This window comes from Bidens hawaiensis, unplaced genomic scaffold (genome assembly GCF_021521415.1).
Source record: "Bidens hawaiensis isolate Kalapana, Puna unplaced genomic scaffold, B.hawaiensis_p1.1 tig00017166_1, whole genome shotgun sequence".
In the NCBI taxonomy this organism is placed as follows: Eukaryota; Viridiplantae; Streptophyta; class Magnoliopsida; order Asterales; family Asteraceae; genus Bidens; species Bidens hawaiensis.
The window spans coordinates 455,658-474,883 of record NW_027492599.1 but is presented as its reverse complement, the minus strand read 5'-3'; the positions used below and the strand labels follow the sequence as shown (position 1 = coordinate 474,883).

The window sequence follows — 19,226 nt, the reverse complement described above, 5'->3', positions numbered from 1 at the left end:
TCTTTTGCACATGTTAAGGTGCAACTTTAACAACTCATGGTGTGTGACTTTGTGATTTGACTATATTTTTTTACTTGAATGTTTAATATTTATTATAAATTTAAATATAAGGTTTGGTTTTTTACATTTCAGAAATTTTTTTACTTTAATTGAGTTGTATATTATAACTGTAAAAAACTATAACACAAAGGAAACATGTAAAATAAAGCTAACAAACAATAGGATGTCAGTATGTCACTCGTGGGCTACAAAAAATAAACTAAAAAATTGCTTCTCCACATGAACTACTATATATATCCCACTGTGAATTTTGACATTAAATTTTATGAATATAATTGACTAAAATTTGTCAAAATAAGTGACTTTAAAAATTGTTAACATGTTTGACTTAAAAGTTTTATTGTCAACATATTTGACTTTAAAATTATCTAACTATTTACTTTGTGTACGTAGCACATATCACATATGTATAGTGAACAACCTATTCGGACCAGAATTTCGTTTTGGACCTATTGTACAACCCAACCTGATTGTTTTCCAGTGATATGTTTAGAGTTCACAAACGTTAATCAATTTGATGACTTGAGTCTTATAAAACAAAAACTTACAGCTTATTTGACACTCAACGAATTGAGGAGTCAAGACTCACATGTCTTGATTAGAAAAATGTATTATTTTGGTGTGTATTGTACCATAGTTATGCTTGGTAAATTATTATTTACACTAATGCACACATTTTATTTTCATAATCAACATTTGAATGAGTTTTTTTTTATTAAATTCACGCTTATGATTATTCATAAAAAATGGATGGACATCGACATGCGACAACAACTTTATTTTATGTGGACCAATGGTCGTGCAAAGCAACACAAACATTCGTCAAGTGCCACAACACGATCATTATAAGTGGGTTGGGCCATATAAGACTCAACAGACCAAACACATGCCAAGCATGGCCGAAGTGTTTAACTAATTCACGACTCGTGTGAGTAATTGGATAAAATGCGTGATCAAGAGCGCAGAAATGTCTTCATGGTTGAGATAAAAAGAATTCAATGTATAAATGGTTGATAGAAAAGAGCTTGCATTATGTATGTGTATAACGGATTTATGATTGATATTAGTTAAATTTGTAAGAATCTGATATTAGTCACTTGTAAATACAAATAAAACTTGGGAACATATTAAGAAATTAGAAGTAGGATATTTCATATTTGAATTAGTTGAAAATTTAAACCCCTAAATAACAAAGATTATGTTGAACCGACCAACTCATGTCCAACACCTCTCATTAGAGGTGCAAACACTAGTTGACCAATTTTAGAAATATCGGTTACTAATCGTAACCAGTTATTGATCAAGCGTTCAATATTGATATCGTGAATGAAAAACTCTAAGTTATCTAATCGGTTAAATAACTGGATTTTATGTATAAAAAAATTAATTAACTACTAAAAATATATAATAAACTTACTTTATTAAACTAGAAAGGAAAATAAACGACAAATATAGGTAAATAGAAAACAAAAACATATATAAGAAAACAAAAACGGCAACCCATTTTGTTTAATGTTATATAATCATCGATATCCGTTGTTGTCAACATGCCTTTGTCTTTAATTGTTCGCTCCGGAGCCTTTGCCTTCATTTTTTTGGTTTCACTGCTCTGGAAAGGAGGTTTTGCCATACGAGTTTGCAAAGTGGAGTTGGACGTGACTTTGAGAAACACTCTAAAATTTAAACCAATCTGGACACAGTCTCAATGATTTTTACATTTAGATACTGGTAATTATTGTTAGTCCAATTTGGACCTACTACTACTATCACTAGTGGCGAATGCATTTGATGAGCAGGGGGTGTACACCCCTTCTCAATTTTTTAGATTTAGTGTGTTTTATGAGAAAAATAACTTTTAAAGTCAATATGCCCTCATTAATTTTTTCAGTCGGTAAATCCGGTTTATAAACCGGATCGAACCGAACCGACGTGACCAGGGCGACCTATCTTGCTTTTAAACTGGTTTATAAACTGAACCGGTTTGAGTCAAACCGATTTTGACCAGCCGTTGACCAAACTGGTTTTGTACACCTCTACCCATACCCGGTTATTAAAGTTCGTCCCAAACCCGTCGGGTTTTAATCGGGTAATTACCCGTCAGGTTTCGGGTTTTCCCATCGGGTTTTGATAAATTACCCGTCGGGTATACCCCGGGTTTTGACAACATATAACTAATCGATGCCGGGGTTTGACAAAATATAACTAATGGAATACAAAGATGGTTACCATAAAGATAAAATATCTCAATAATTGACATAAACAAGTTTGGACAAATAATATATTTGGAATATATTATATACATAAGATAATAAGCTATATCGGGTACATCGGGTATATAATCGGGTAATCGTGTATAATAGAAATCCCAAACTCGTCTCATACCTGTGAAAATTGTTATAACTAATCTCATACCCTAATGAGTCGGGTATTACCCGTCCCATTTATGCCGGGTTTTCTCATCAGGTTCAGGCTTCATTGCCATCCCTATAGATATTTTGGCTCACATAATGAGTAAAAGTCAATATTTCAACAACTTTTAACCTTATTTTTCTATTATTATATTTAAATCTATTAACTTACAGATGTTAACTGCTACATGTTCATAAATTTTCTTTTATAAATATTTATAATGGTGTGAAAATCATAATTATCTCTAACAAGTTTGCATTAAACAAAGAAACAAATTTTCCTTATATATATTTATTTTCTTTTACCAATTTTTTTACTCTTACTGAATAAAATTTCTGAATTTGTCACTGACTATCACCACCACCACACTACTACTAGCACCACCGCTGACGTTGCTATTTCCCTTAATGACAAAAGTTTAATAAAATTCCAGCGAAAAAAATATAAAATGGCTTAACTTATCCTCAGACTTCACATCACATGAGTTATTTGAAAATCTATACGGCTCGTATAGATATAAAATTTTATCATTTTATGTCGGAGAGCGTTAGGTGTTTAAAGCCTGTACGTAAAGGTGCACAAAAAACCTGTACCCGGAACCGGACTCGAAAAAAATACCCGGAACCAGTTTTTTATACACGGGTATTCTATACCCGAAACCTGAACCGACCCAACCCGTAGGGTATGAATAAGGTATGCCTTTTGAGCTCAATACCCGTACCCAATTTATACCCGAAACCGGTCATACCCTATACCCATACCCGGTTATACCCGATAACAGTTTTCTAATACCCAAAATAATACATGAGTTTTTATAGTATATTTTTATGTTTACTTCACAACTTTTATGTTTAAGTTTTTTTAAAATGCATATTATTAAGTAAATAATTTGTACTTAAGTGAATTTATGGTTTTTATAATATAGTTTAATTATTTTTATAAATTACAAAGCGATAATGTTGAAGCAGGTTCTTCTCAGCTTCATAAAAATCAGTAATCTTCTTCCTCTTTATCTAGATCTATTTCACATCTATATATATATATATACTGTTGTACGGCCTTACGATTTTAGATTACTTTTTGGCTTAGGTTATGATTTATTAATGGGGGCCAGGCAAAGTTAGAATTCATATGACTGAACTGAACACGTATTTCTGCATATGCACTTTGTTTGTTTTGGCAGAGAATGAACGCGCTGGTTGCGTTAGAAACTTAGAAATCAATCCATCCCCATCATCTAAGAGGAAAAGGGATTCAAGTTCTTTTGACGATGATGATCTTGAATCGTCTAAATGGCCAAAGAATGACGTCTTCATCAGTTATTCATTTGAAGCTATTGGCATCAGCCACCTCCGGGCAGCGCTTAATCTCAACGGTTTTGCCATATCCGTGCTCCCTGTTGGTCACGATATGTGTTTAGAACTGTTAAAAGCTATCGAGGAATCTGAGATGTATGTTGTTGTATTCTCCCCTGATTATGCCTCTTCTGTAAGAAGCCTCGATGAGCTGGTCAGTATTACCATAACTTTAATGAATGGAAAGTTGTTCCGGTATTTTATAAGGTGGAGCCATCTGATGTTAGAAGTCAACTGGGCCCTTTCATTGAAGCTTTTCAAGCTCACCACACCAACACTAACTTAGATCCTGACAGAGTTCTAAAATGGAGACAGGCCCTAAAGAATGCAGGCCAATTGTCTGGTCTTACCTTTCAAAATGGGTAATTTTGTTTTTTACCCTTGTCTTTATTTATTGTTACAAATAGCGTTTTGGTTAAAGTAACCAAAATGAAAAGATAAAAGACCAAAATTGTTCATATGTTAATGAGTTTCTCTCTGAAATTTGGCAGGGATGAGGCGAAATTCGTATTGAAAATTGTTGAAGAAATTGAGAAGATGGAAAAACCACTACGTTTGCCTGTTACAGACTACCCTGTTGGGATAGGATCTCGGGCAGTCGGGCTAAAGAACTCATCTCAATATTAAGTTTAGACCAGAAAGATTCTGTTTTGGTTGTTGCAGTTTCTGGATTTAGCGGGATTGGTAAGACAACTATTGTCAAAGAGGTGTTTTATAGAATTGCTCCAAGTTTTGATCTTAGTTGTTTTCTTGCGGATATTCATTACATCTGTCAAGTTCCAAATTGGAAGGTTGAGTTGCCAAAGGCGCTCATATCTTGCCTGGCTCGTGAAAATAAGTTTTCAATCATGAGTAATCATAATGAAGGCGTTACAAAGATAGGAGGCTGGTAAGTCGTCGGAAGGTTCTTTTGGTTCTGGATGACGTTGATAACTTTCAGCAGTTGGAATCATTAGGTATTTTTCCTAAATGGTTCTTTGAAGGAAGTAGAATAATTGTGACAACAAGAGATAAACGGTCCCTTGGTAATATACCATATGCATCATACCATACAAAGTTGTTGAATAGAAGAGAATCTGTGAACCTCTTCACTCATCTTATGTTTGTAAGAGACGACTCAGTAAACAAAGAGTTCATAGAAGAAGTTGTGGGTCGTGCCTGAGGGATTCCCTTGGTTCTTAAGGTGTGGAGTAGCCATTTTAAATAGTATGAAAGGGAACAATGGCCAAGCATATTGGAGACACTAAAAAGAATCCCACATGGTGATGTTCAAAAGCAGCTCAAGATGAGTTATGACTCACTTACTCCAAGAGTCAAAAAGTTATTTTTGGATATTGTTTGTTTCTTTGTCTTGGAGATGGGTAAGGATAAGGATGAAGTTGTGAAGGTGCTACAAAATGCAGACTCGAGATTCTTCCCAAATAATGAAATTCAATATCTAGTTGATAGAAGACTTGTTGAAATAACACCAGACAACACATTGTTGATGCATCGTATGATTTGGGAAATGGGACTTGAAATTGTCAGACAAAAAATGATGATGAGCCTGGACAACGTACTAGATTATCAGATGAAAGGAATGTGATGCGTGCATTGACAGGATGGTCGGTATGATATCTTTGTGTTCATGACATATATGTACATTAGCTTAACACTTAAGTAGCATACCGAAAGTAGCTATATCTCTGTTTCCCCTATATATTTTAACAGAAACAGAGTCAGTTGAAAGCATTGCATTGAATTCAGAAGAGAACTCGCTGGAAGTAACTGTTCAAAGATAATCTTGAAACAATTTAAAAGAAAATTGAAGGGGTTAAGTGTGAGTTTAGTTTAATTAATTAGTATTTTAATGTTTAGAGTTATATAGTTTGATTTAATTGGTAAGATAATGTTAGTGTTAGATTATAATTGAGAGAAGTATTTGAGTAAGATCAGACACCAGTATAGTTTTTCTAGTAAAAATAGAGGGTTTAGGGTAATTGTAATGTGTGGTTTTCGTTCTTTATAATAATATTGAAAAGAGTCGAGCAAGTTGTTTAAATATCGAGTGTTTTGTGTTCAAGTTTGGGGCCTGATTTTCAACAGTAACCTTGGAGGCTTTTAGAAAGATGAGCAACCTAAGGTTGGTTAATGTTTAGTTTAATGAAGATTCTAAGATTAATAATGAAATGACTCACTTATGTTTCAAATAAATACATGTCCTGGAATGATTTCCATTGTGGTGGTACTACTATTGGTATATAGCAAAATGGGAATGAACCTAGAGACAAGAAACAAACTAGCAAGCAATAACGATGGGATTAAAATAATAGGCATAATTCGAGAAGGTCAGGGTCTCCAAATACAAACAGAGTTTGCTAATTAAAAACATGAGCATAGTAGTAAAAGCATAGCCTGCTATATATATATATATATATATATATATATGTGGCTCGGATCAAATACAAATGAAATTAATGTGCTAAACGTGAGAATCAAGTAGAGTAATTATATATACAAGTAGAGTAATTATGTAATTACATCATAGAGTAATTATGTAAATACTCTATAATAATTACTCTACTTGTATTTATAATTACTCTACTTGATTCTCACTGACTAGCACGTTAATTTCAATTGTACGTTAACCTTCCCCATGGCTGGCTCTTGGGGTGTGCAAAGCGGGCGACCGGCCGGGGCACGTTTTTTTTTGCACAAAATTTTTAAAAATTCTCGATGTTATATATGTAGAATACCCGAATATTTATAATCATTATTTTTATATTACTCCACACCTATCAGACCCCATTTTTTTGAATTAACTAAAGACTTATAAGCCCACTAAATTTGAAAAATGCCAAGTACTTTTAATTAATCAATATAAGTTAAATAAATAGAAGAAACGAATAGGCACGATAATAGCAAAATCGACTTCGAAGACCGGAAGCCATGTCGATTTTGAACACCAGCAGTCACTGTAGCATATGAAAATATGAGTTTATCAAAATTATAGTTAATGAAATCCTATTTTCGACCCAAAATGCCTCAAGAAAGACTTAGCGGGTTGGCAATGAAAGTTATCAAGAATGGAACATTAGAGAGCATAAACTGTGAAGAGTTAATTCACCAATTTGCTATAAAAAATGTTATGAGAGCTTCACAAATCCTCAATTAGCTATTAATCTATTAAGTGTGTCATAAACTCATTATAATATCATGATTTTCTAATTTTTATGTTAATCGCTATAATTTTAATCGGCGTATAAAAATGTGTTTACATTATTTAGTATGTTAAGGTTTAAGGGGCATATTTTTTTCGGCTTGGCCAGGGCACGTGAATTTTCAGAGCCGGCCCTGACCTTCCCCTATATATATATATATATATATATATATATATATATATAAAACGTACGCGAATCCCGTTTTTCACGAATCGATCCATGAAATCACATCCAAACATCTTAGAATCGTCAATACATATCCAATCAATCATTTGTTCACCGAAAAAAACAGTTTTGGATGGTTAATCGATCAATTTTTCATTTTTTTCACGAAGACCGTTTTTTGAACGTTTGCTGAGCGTTTAAGTTTTGTGAGCGTTTCCTGAGCGTTTTTATGTTTTTACCTTTGAGCGTCTCGCGTATCTACCGTACGTTAAGCATTAGCGTACAGTAACTGCATCATATATATATATATATTTATATATATAATATAGGAGTGAGGGACCTCTTAAATTTTAAGAGGTGCCACTTTTGTTACATGTAGTACAAGTAACAATGCATTTAAATTTTAAGAATTTAGGGATAAAATAGTCTTTGCTTATTCTAAAATAATATACGATAATAATCCTTCAACTTCAATCAAGTTTTGTTAATATATTAAATAATTACATATTTCACCCCTAATTATAAACCACCTACCCAACGACTTTTTAACGGCCGTAACTTTTTCAAACGTTTATATTTTTCTAAAAAAATTACACCATAAAAACGAGCATTTTGTTATCTTTAATTTAAATATAGTATTGCTATAGTTTATTAATTTTTTAAAAAAGTAACATGTTACGTGATCGGTTATTACCGACAACGGGTCGGGCATGTTCGGTTAATTGTGTTGGAACGAGTTAGGGTTGGAACAGGTTAATACAAAAAGGGTTAATTTAGTTCACGTGGGATGAGTTTAGATCGAAAACGTTCATGACAAAACGGGCTTCGGGTTAAAACGTTTTCGGGTCGGAACAGGTCCGTCCGTCAAAACGGACTGGGTTTTGAAATTACTGTACATTTCATCTTTGCTTCTTGCTTGTCGCCACCAGTTACGCGCATCTAAGCATCAGTTACGTGGATGACATTGTTTATCATACCGGGTTGCTCGCGTTTAGGCATTATGTGGCGCACTTACTGGCATTGGTTACACGTCCGAATCCACATTAAATGCATATCACCTTCGGGTTACGCACATACCGTTGCGAGGTTACAAACATACTAACACCGGTTGCATTTGCGCATACACCGCTGCATCGCACGGGCAACTGACTAGTATATATATATATATATAGGTTTAAGTTTAGGAAAGAAATCAAATTATTGCGAGAAATGTGAGAAGTCAATCCAGCCTATCAAAATTTTTCTTTTTCTTTTCTTATATAATTAAATGTAGGGGCATATTAGTAAAGATCATAATGCGTTTTATATGGTAAGTATTAATGGTTTTCTTTTTAAATATTCAAACAATCTAAACAATTATTACATCTTGTATGCTTGCTTCCACAATTAAATATTGATCCCTCATTCCACTAATTCGTTGTATATTTTAACATAAATAACTAGATATAACTCGTTAATTACAAACCACAATCACTATCTAATCTAAAATATAAATAAACATCATGAATTAGATTAACTAGATATAGCACACGTTCATTACAAACCTCCTATACATCCAACATGCATCTACACAAATCATCATTCATCTACGCAAAACATAATATTCCTACACAGCCAAAAACAATATAAAAATAGATTATAAATATAAACCCACACAAATAATCATACACTTACACAAAACATAATATTCGTACACAGCCAAACACATTCTAAAAATTTATTATAAACCTACGCAGATAATCATACACCCACACAGAGCATAATATTCCTACATAGCCAAAAACAATGTAAAAAAGGATGAGTAACCTACACGGATCATCAGTTACCTACACTTCAAATGGTAATATAAAAAAAATGCACGATATTAACATTTGTAGTTTGTCCCTTGTGACTAGCAAATCTAGTATAATATATAATATGTAAACATGGTTATAGATTTTTATGAATGCATATGAGAAAATTAAAGATACTTTAATGCAAGTATTTGTTTCTTTTAATACTATAAACTCAAAAACACATTAAATAAATATATAAATAATCGAAGTTTTTATATAATTTACTATAATCGAAGTTTTATATAATTTACTATAAGGAAATAATGATCAATATATCCTTTTTTTTCAAATTAGTAACACTTTCTTTTCAATTTATTACAAAATTGTCATTATTGTTATTTACCATTGATTACACATAATCAATGGTACAAATTTATTTATCGCATTAAAATGACTTCTGCCTATATATATATATATATATTGAAAAGATCCAATACATTAATCCTTAACGTACGCGGATCCTGTTTTTCACGAATCGATTCATGAAATCACATTCAAACATCTCGGAATCGTCAATACATATCCAATCAATCATTTGTTCAACAAAAAAAACCAGTTTTGGATGGTTAATCGATCAATTTTCACTTTTTTCACGAAGACCGTTTTTTGAGCGTTTAAGTTTTGTGAGCGTTTTCTGAGCGTTTTTAGTTTTTTGCCTTTGAGCATCTCGCATATCTACCGTACGTTAAGCATTAGCGTATAGTAACTGCACCCTACACACACACACACATATATAATGTTAACGTACAAATGAAATTAACGTGAAAATCAAGTAGAGTCTTTATATATACAAGTAGTGTAATTATGTAATTACATCATAGAGTAATTACATAATTACTCTACTTGTATATATAATTACTCTACTTGATTCTCATGTTTAGCACGTTTATTTCATTTGTATTTGATCCAAACTATATATATATATATATGTATGTATATATATATATATATATGTATTTACAGAGGCGTAGCTTAGTTGGGGCCAGGGGTGGCCTCGACCACCTCCGTTTTTTCGCTCGGTGGTGTAAATTTATCTTTTTTCGGCCGGAAATTTTTATACATAGTGTAAATTTACCCGTTTCCGACCAAAATTTTGAGTCCAGCCCCCTCCGTTATTCGCTCGGTAATGTAAATTTATCCTTTTTCGGCCAAAACTTTTTATACATAATGTAAATTTCTCGTTTCCGACCGAAATTTTAGCCCAACCCCTCCGTTTTTTTCCGCTCAGTAATGTAAATTTATTCTTTTTCGGCCGAAAATTTTTATACATAGTGTGAATTTACCTGTTTTCGGCCGAAATTTTAGCCCAACCCGTCAGTTTTTTTCGCTCACTAGTGTAAATTTATCCTTTTTCGGCCAAAACTTTTTATATATAGTGTAAATTTCTCGTTTCTGACAGAACTTTTAGCCCAACCCCTCCGTTTTTTTTCGCTCAGTAGTGTAAATTTATCCTTTTTTCGGCCGAAAATTTTTATACATAGTGTGAATTTACCCGTTTTCGACCAAAATTTTTTATACATTTTGATCCCGCCCCCCTCTAGTTTATAAATTTTTTTATACATACTGAGGCCGGCCCCCTCGGCGTATATGTCCAAGATTCGCCACTGTGTATATAATGTTGATAAATGCTCTCTTAGAATTTGAAGGCTTCTCCACTGTTCCGCCTTCTATCTTCTTTTGCTTATTAAATGGGCCCTGGGCGTAACTGAAAACCGAATTAAATTGCTCCACGTCAGCAACTGATTTGGCACGGTGCTGTCTCCTTGAATACACCTTTAGGGGATGTGTATCATTATTTCCCTCCCGCCTCCCGGTAAAGCGCCTTGTCCTCAAGGCGAAAATTAAGGAAATGTTCTGCTAGAAAATCATGAGATTTCTGTGTAGCTTCTTCGAGGGGACGATGACGCCATGAGATTATGAGTTCCAAGAATGGTTGGCCAGCTTCATAGACCCAACGATGAGTAATAACTAAGTTGGGTTGTAGATCCACTTCTCAATTCTTAGTGATTGGTAAAGGAGTCATTGGTTGAGAAGAAAACGAACCGCGAGCGGGCTTAAGCATGGACACATGAAAGATTGGGTGTACTATGGCGTCATGGGGTAATTCAAGTTCATAAGTTGCTGATCCAATTATGCGCTTGATACAGTAAGGACCTTTGGGATAGCTTCTCATAGTTGCGTTTAGCTAAACTCTTTTGGAGGTAAGGTTGGATCTTTTAAAAACACATAATCACCAACATGGAATGATAGTTCACGTCTCTTGGAATTAGCTTAGTTGCGCATTCGATCTTGAGCTTTTTGAAGATTGGTTCGTAATAACTTCAACATATCATCCCTATCAAAAAGTTGCTGCTCCAACACAACATTCTTTGTTTCCCCAACAACATATGAAGGGAGATGAGGAGGTTTCTTGCCATAAACGACCGAAATAGGAGTTGTGCCCGTAGATGCGTGGTAGCCGGTGTTATAGGAATGTCTTGCCCAAAATAAGTATTTACTGCTATGTATAGTTTGAAAAATGCTTATTGGCTTTTTGATGTTTTCAAAAAGCCAATAAGCCAAAATGTGTTTGGTAATCACAAAAATCCTTTTTATTTTAAGTGTTTGAAAGGGTTAAAAAACAGTTTTCTAAAAGCCTCAAATCCTAGCTTTTCAAAATGACTTTTTAAAAAAGTCAATAAGTCAGAAGCATTTTTCAAACTCAATCCCAAACATTATAGTATTTTTTATACCTTTATCATTACCGGTAGCCGATGTTCATCCTCTATTTATTACATTAAAAATCACTACATTTATTCTCTCATTTTCAATTAAATAATATATTTTTATACCCTTATCATTATCATTTCTCTTTACTTCACTCACAATCACTTTGAAAATATATTAAAAAGTTATAGGGCATGAACGATAACTTTTTAAATATACAGAAAAGTTACTGCATTTCTCTCTACTCCATTCCCAACACCTTAAACCACTCATTACATTATAAAAACTTCACTCACATACATTAATTGATTGAATGTGAATCCTCTAAGATCATTCCCATAACATCCATTATCTCTAAATTCAAAATTACACTTAAAAACATTACATTTCTCCCTTTTTAATTAAACAATACTTTTTTTATAACTAATCATTACCATTAATCTCTCTTTCACTCATAACAACTTTCAACAGATATTAAAAAAATATAGGGGGTGATCGGTAGCTTTTCAAATATACAGAAAAATCATTGCATTTCTCTCTCATCTACTCACAACCCTCTAAAGCACTCTCTATATTATAAAAACACCACTAACCAAATTTGGTGGTTTAAATGTAAATGCTCTAATATCAGACTAACAATCAAATACCGACATTAAGGTGGTTTTGGGTGAGCTTCTAAAACTTCTTTATTTGCTATTTGTTTGTATGAGATTTGTATGAGAGAGAGAGAGAGAGAGAGAGTATTAACAAATATATATTATTTAGTTTTTTTTAAATATCATTTAGTTATATTTTTTAGCTTTTTAATATATTAACAAAAATGTTAAAATTAATATAATACCCATCACATGTCCCACATCGATCTCTATGACTTAAACCGGATTTTTGGATGAACTTTAGTAAATTAAAAACGATACATTTTTTATATATTTTTTAGACAAAATGGCAAAACTAGTCCTTTATGTTTGCACGCTTTTTCAATGGTCGTCCTTTGGCAAACTTAACGACATAAAACATCCTTTATTCTTAAAAACTCTATCACGGTATGTCCTTTGACCCTAACCCAGTTATATTTTCTCGTTAAATCTGGTCATGTGCATTGCATATGAGTGTATTATTGTAATTTTACATATTTATTTAATAATTGAAAATAAAAAAGAAGTAAACATATATAAAAGAAAATACTCTCTCTCTATAACAAACCTGCAACTTCATCCCCTCTCCCTCTCTACACCATTGCAACACCACCACCAACTCCGGCCACCATCCCACCCACAACCACCAACTCCCAGCCACCCGTCGCCACCACTCGTCAAGCCAATCACCTTCAATCCGTCATTAATCTTTCGAATTTGGAACCCTGTCAAGCCAATCACCTTCAATTTGTCATCAATCGGGTTAGTGCTTGTGTGTTATAGGGTCGTAATCATCTAACAAACAAAAACCCTCTTGTCAATTTAAAATGACAGAGGCAAATCGTTGAGCAATTGGAGAAATCAAAGTTAGGGCTTTTGTTGGATATGGGGTTTTAGTGGGATTCCGGCGAGGTTAAATGGTGGTGGCGTGAGATGGTTTACAGATCCGACAATGGTGGCGTGACATGGTTTAGAGAGAGAGAGGACGGTGGTGGCCGGAGCTGTGGTGATATTAATTACGACGGAGGGCGGAGGTGGCTGCCGTTGGTGTGTTGTGGTGATATTAATTACGGTAAAGACAAAGAGAGTTAGGGGTTGTGGAGATGGAGCCGAGGGGTGTAGGTGAATGAGGAAGGTGGTTTGCTGGTGGCGTATAACGGTGGTTGAGCTGCCGCCGAGAGGGAGATGATTGCCTTCAGTGGTCGGTTGCAAGGAGTGAACGAGAGAGTTTGGGTATGATTTGTTTGTTTTAGGAATGTGTGGTGTTCAAGATCCAAGCATTTGGTGGGTTGGAAAAATGATTACTGATATGAAGTGGTATGTACTGTGAAAATAGATTATGTGTATAATGGTTTTAGTACAAATCTTTAACTAAAGAGTTATTAGTGGTCTTACACCTGGTGGAAGTGGAAGTGTGATTGGTGGTGTTGAATGGTGGTGGCCGGAGTTGATGGTGTTGAATGTTGGTGATGGGTTGGATGGTGATGATGAAGATGATAAAAGAGCAATATTTAATCTAATTACATAATAGTCCTTAAAGGGGTAAAATGACCACAATGCCCTCATGTGCAAAGCACATGACCAAAGTTAACAGAAAATTTTAACTAGGTTAGTGCTAAATGACGTAAGTTGAAAGAGATTTGATACATGAATTATGTCTTCTGCTATTTGTTTCGATAAAGGACGTCTAATGAAAATCAGAACAAACATAAATGATGTCTTTTGCCATTTTGTCTATTTTTTAAAGGAAAAAGATTGAAATTAAACTTCTAAAGAAAACCTTATTCACAAGGCTTGGGTTATACATACACCATGTTGGTTATTCATACACCAGGGTAGCCTATACAAGTCGTATAGGCTCTATACGACTCGTATAGATGCATAGTCAAGTCATTTTCAAGCAGAAGTGTCAGGTTTTATTCTTTTGTATCGTATAGCCCCTATACGGCTCGTATAGGGCTATATACCCAAATGTTACAATAAGACATACAACTTTTGGTATTATCTTACAAAGCAACACACAAATCTTACATGGTTTGAGAAAGAAAATCTGATACCTGGTCCATACGGGTCGTATACCTTTTATACGAGTCGTATACCTTCTATACGAGTCGTATAGACCAAAAAAGTAATTAAATATCTCTGGTCAAAGTACATGCTGACATGCTGTATATACGAGTCGTATAGACCCTATACGGGTCGTATAGGTCAGACGAGTTACGTAGGCTATACGAGATGGAAAATCTATACGGCTCGTATAGACTGCAAAAAGCTGCCACACTGACACGTTCGTACACAGGTCAATATACGAGCCGTATAGCCTTATTCCCACACCAAAGGGCTGGTGTATGTATATCATAACCCATTCACAATTCCTCCCTCAATATGTTTAAAGGACCAAAGTTTGTATGTATAAAAAATAAAATGTGTAATTTAGACGATTTTAAAAACTTTCTTTTAAATTACTTGAAGTTTTTCCACCGACGGGTCAAAGTCAAGTAGAAAGTGACTACTGGTTCGAAACCTTACACACAACGATTGAATTGCATCATCCATCGTCTCATTTCATTGGTTTGCTTCTCAGAATTTGTTAAGGTAATAATTCGAATTACCGTTCAAAATTCAACGGACTATGAATGTCAGTGGTCGAAGAATCTAGGGTTTTATGTTGGTAAAATGTACCTGATTAAATCTCCCTGTGTTAGCAGCAAACAACTCTTAAGTGATGCTCCTTTTTAATTGCAAAGTGTACAGAATCTGTATATTATAATAATAGTTCATCTATAGTACTTAAATTACAGTGTGCTTTTGAGATGGTGGTGTCATATGCATCATCATCATCATCATCGTCAACTACAACAAGAGTATCACAGGGTTATGATGTTTTCTTGAGCTTCCGAGGGGAAGACACACGCTCCGGTTTCATCAGCCACTTAGACAAAGCCTTAATTCAAAAGGGCATCACAACCTTCAAAGATGACAGGTTAGGGTTATTTGTTATTAGGCAAAACCCAAGTCATTTCGTTTTCTTAATATACAAATCGATCGGTTTTCAGTTATAATCGCGTTATTTATTTATTTTTTCAATTTTTGGGATTCCTTGTTTAACCTCCTTATAATTTAAACTAGACGGGTCCCCCGCGCGATGCAGCGGAAAACACACACTTTGGTAGTCACATTACAAGTTTATGTGTGTTCATTGTTCGGATTGAAACTGTGAAACAGTTCAAACTGGTCATTGGTTTAATTTCACGATTGTTTTTTTTCTTTTACTTTTGGCCAACCGAGTTCAATTTTTAACGGGGTTGTTTCGGTTTTCGACGACAAAAAAAGGTTACTAACTGTTTGGCTCACGGTTTAATTTAAAAACCATTAAACCAGACCGCAAACACGCATACGTAAAATGTTCATTTTTTCTAACTGAAAAAACTATAGCAATATGATACTCAAAATAAAGATAATAAAATGCTCGTTTTTATGACGCAATGTTTTATAAAAATTATTAATGTATAAAAAAGTTATGACTGCTTAAATTTCGTGGGGAAGTTGAGTTAAAAGTGAAAATAAATAGAGTATATATGTAAAAAATTAAGGGCCATAGTTGTAAGTATTGTTTAAATTTACAAAAGTTGATTTAAGTTAAAGGGGCAAAATTGTAACTATTTTTAATGATTTGAAATTGCACGTGATATTTATCCTTTAAAAGACTATATTGTCCTTTTCAATATGCTTTGTTGGGTTGTAACTTATGTATTGAATTTTATATTTTACTTAAAAACAAACGTCTTAATTTGTCCATCTCTCCCTTATTATATATAGTATAGATAAGTCATAAGTTACAAAGTTGTAACTTATACCTTATACACTCACAATTTTTCATTTTCCCAAAAACCTTATAACTTACAAATCATAAGTTATAAGGAGGTCAAATAAGGAATCCCAAACACCCCCTTAGCGTAGACATTGCAAAAAAAATTTAGAAAATGAAAATTATGATTTTAAGCTTGTAAGAACTTATTAGAGTACCACGTGTATATTGAATTCAAAAAACAGAAATAGCTTCGTGTTATGTGTAACCATACGAATACAAAGTTGCTAGGGTAGTAGAGTTTAAAATTCAAGAAAGTTCTTAATCAAAAAATATAGATAACCGATCCGTGTTATGTGTAACCATCTTCATTCTCATCTTATTCATCTTCAAAGTATAGTCTCAATCTTCATCACCATCAATCGGTTCGGTTCGTTTTTTTTGAAATGGATAACCGATCCGAAACCGAAAATTTGGTTTCAAAAAAACAAAAAAATTAACTATCGGTTAATGCTTTAGTTCGGTTAATTCGACTTTCTACTCACCCCTATGACAGGTCACTTGAGATTGGGAATTTTATTGCTCCTGTGCTCCTAGAAGCTATAGAAGCATCAAGATTTGCTGTAGTAATTTTATCCAGCAAATTTGCAACCTCTAAATGGTATTTGGAGGAAATCACAAAGGTTGTGGATTGCATGGAGCGAGACAAGCTGATTGTTATTCCTGTTTTTTACCACGTGTCTCCCTCTGACGTACGCCATCAAAGAAATTGTTTCGAACAAGGCTTTGCCCATCATGAAAAAGATCCTGGAATCTCACCACACAAGGTAGCAACATGGCGATCTGCCATGAAAAAAGTAGGGCTTATCAACGGATTCCACGTGACACCAGACAAGTAGGTTATCTTATTAACATTTTATGTTTATATGTTGTTATTCCGATGTTATAATGAGACGCACAAATGAACTTTATGATCTATTTTTATTATTTCCAAAATTGGATAGATGTACAGTGTCCTAATTTAATCGACATGATTCTTCCAACTTCCTGCAGGAATGAATCAGAAATCGTAAGTGAAATCATAAGGAGACTCTTGCAGGACATGCGAAATGCATCGCCGGTAGATCTTAGTCGTCTTACCGAGGGTCTAGTTGGAATGGAATGTCGAGTAAATGAGGTGGTTAGAATTTTAAACATGGAGTCTAATGATGAAGTTCGGTTCATAGGGATTTGTGGGATGAGTGGGATTGGGAAAACTACTTTGGCTGAAGTTGTCTTCGAGTGCATTCGCAATGCATTCCAAGAAAGTAGCTTTATCGGAAACATCAAGGACATCTCCAAGGAACATGATAGTGATTTATGCAAGTTACAACAAAAAATCCTTGATGATGTTCTAAAGGATGAAAGCATACCCGTGAGAAGTGTTAAACATGGGCAAACTCTGTTGATGACAAAGCTACGTGATTTGAAGATTATAATCGTTTTGGATGATGTGAATCATGCAGACCAGTTTATGTATTTGGCTGGTGCGCGTGAATGGTTCGGGCCCGGCACCAGAATCATAGTAACAACAACAAATGCAGACTTGCTAATTGCATATAATGTAAATGAAATATTTACGTGTGAAGAATTGAATGGCAAGGAAGCTCTTAGACTCTTTAGTCAGTCAGCATTTCGAGATGGACGCCCTATGCATGGTTATGAAAAGCTGTCTGATGATGTTGTGAAGTATACTGGCGGTCTTCCAATAGCTCTTACTGTTTATGGTTCTCTATTATGTGGAAAAGAGTAAAATTATTGGAAAGAGATATTGAAGAAAGTTCAAGAATATCCACATAAAGAAGTTCTTGGGAGACTTGAAGTAGGTTATGCGAGGCTAGATAGAGATCAGCAGCATACCTTCATGTATATTGCGTGTTTCTTGAAAGGGAGAAACATAGATTTGGTAAAAGATATACTAACCGATGTGGGTTTGTTCCTTGAGTGTGGAATTACTGATCTTATAAACAAGTTTCTCATAACTATCAATTTTGATGATTGTGTGTGGATGCATGATCTGCTCCAAAAGATGTGCTGGGAAATCCTTCGTAAGGAATCACAACAATACAATGGAAAACAAATTGCAATCAAGTATCGTCAAGATGTTTTGGATATCCTCTCATCCAAACCAAAGGTTTGCTCAATGGCTTTCTACAAAATCATAATACTGTTATCCTTTTGATCTTGCAAACTGATTCCTATGATACTTTTCAAATTTAAAGTTGTCAAGGCTATGTTTCTGGTTTTAGCTCTAAAATATTTATGCTGCGACAGTTTTCTAATAGTTGTAACAGGTGGCTGACTCATTTGACAATTAGGATTCAGTTTCACCACAACATAAAATATAGTAATGCTTTCTGTGTAGTCAAATAGATATGCCATTTAACACCCAAAACTCCATAAGTTACCAAACGTATTTTCAGGACAGAGTGTGAGAGAATTAGATGACTTATCCTCTTTTACTGTTTGTTTGTACCAGGAATCAAGAACAATTGAAATCATTAACCAAGAGCCGTATAAGGTTGAAGTGAATGATTTCATTGATCCATCCTGCTTTTCAGAGATGAGGAAACTAAAATTTCTCAAAATCAGTAGTATACACTTTCCTCAAGGTCTTAGTTATCTTTCCAATGATCTTCGAATTCTGGAATGGTTTGGCTGCTCATTAAAGTCCTTGCCTCAAATGTTTGAACCTACACATATTTATCAACTTGAAATGTGTTATAGCCAACTCAAAACGCTCTGGGAAAGAAAACTTGTAAGTCTTGTCTTCATAATCGTAAGTAAATGGAAGCTAGATATCTGAAAATTTTTATCTCACTTAACAGGATCTGCCTTATCTCAGATCTATTGATCTTAGTTTTTCAAAGGATTTGACTCAAATACCTGACTTGACATCAACACCGAATCTTGTGAAGCTAAATCTTAAGGGCTGCACTAAGCTGAAAGAGCTACACCAATCAGTTCTTTCTCACAAAAGGCTACAGTTCATAAACCTCAATGGGTGTGCAAAT

At 34.2% G+C, this 19,226-nt stretch overlaps 1 protein-coding gene across 1 annotated transcript; it reads left to right on the top strand.

The window, feature by feature from the left end:
* Positions 1–3,879: 3,879 nt before the first annotated feature.
* Positions 3,880–18,724, top strand: LOC143553328 (disease resistance protein RPV1-like). Its single transcript, XM_077043349.1, has 10 exons — positions 3,880–3,978; positions 4,032–4,186; positions 4,316–4,377; positions 4,488–4,713; positions 5,425–5,432; positions 5,535–5,587; positions 15,167–15,348; positions 16,730–17,068; positions 17,227–18,346; positions 18,692–18,724. Exons 1-9 carry the CDS (start codon positions 3,880–3,882, stop codon positions 17,963–17,965), a joined length of 1,863 nt encoding a protein of 620 aa, XP_076899464.1. The 3' UTR covers positions 17,966–18,346; positions 18,692–18,724.
* The last annotated feature ends 502 nt before the right edge of the window (positions 18,725–19,226 follow it).

Bases quoted from the DNA above. Each gene is read 5' to 3' on its own strand.
- LOC143553328 (XM_077043349.1), top strand. From the start codon at position 3,880: ATGTGTTTAGAACTGTTAAAAGCTATCGAGGAATCTGAGATGTATGTT. The intron at 4,378-4,487 runs GTTTGCCTGTTA...TGGTTGTTGCAG, and splicing joins GAAGATGGAAAAACCACTAC to TTTCTGGATTTAGCGGGATT. The intron at 17,069-17,226 runs GTAGGTTATCTT...AACTTCCTGCAG, and splicing joins TTCCACGTGACACCAGACAA to GAATGAATCAGAAATCGTAA.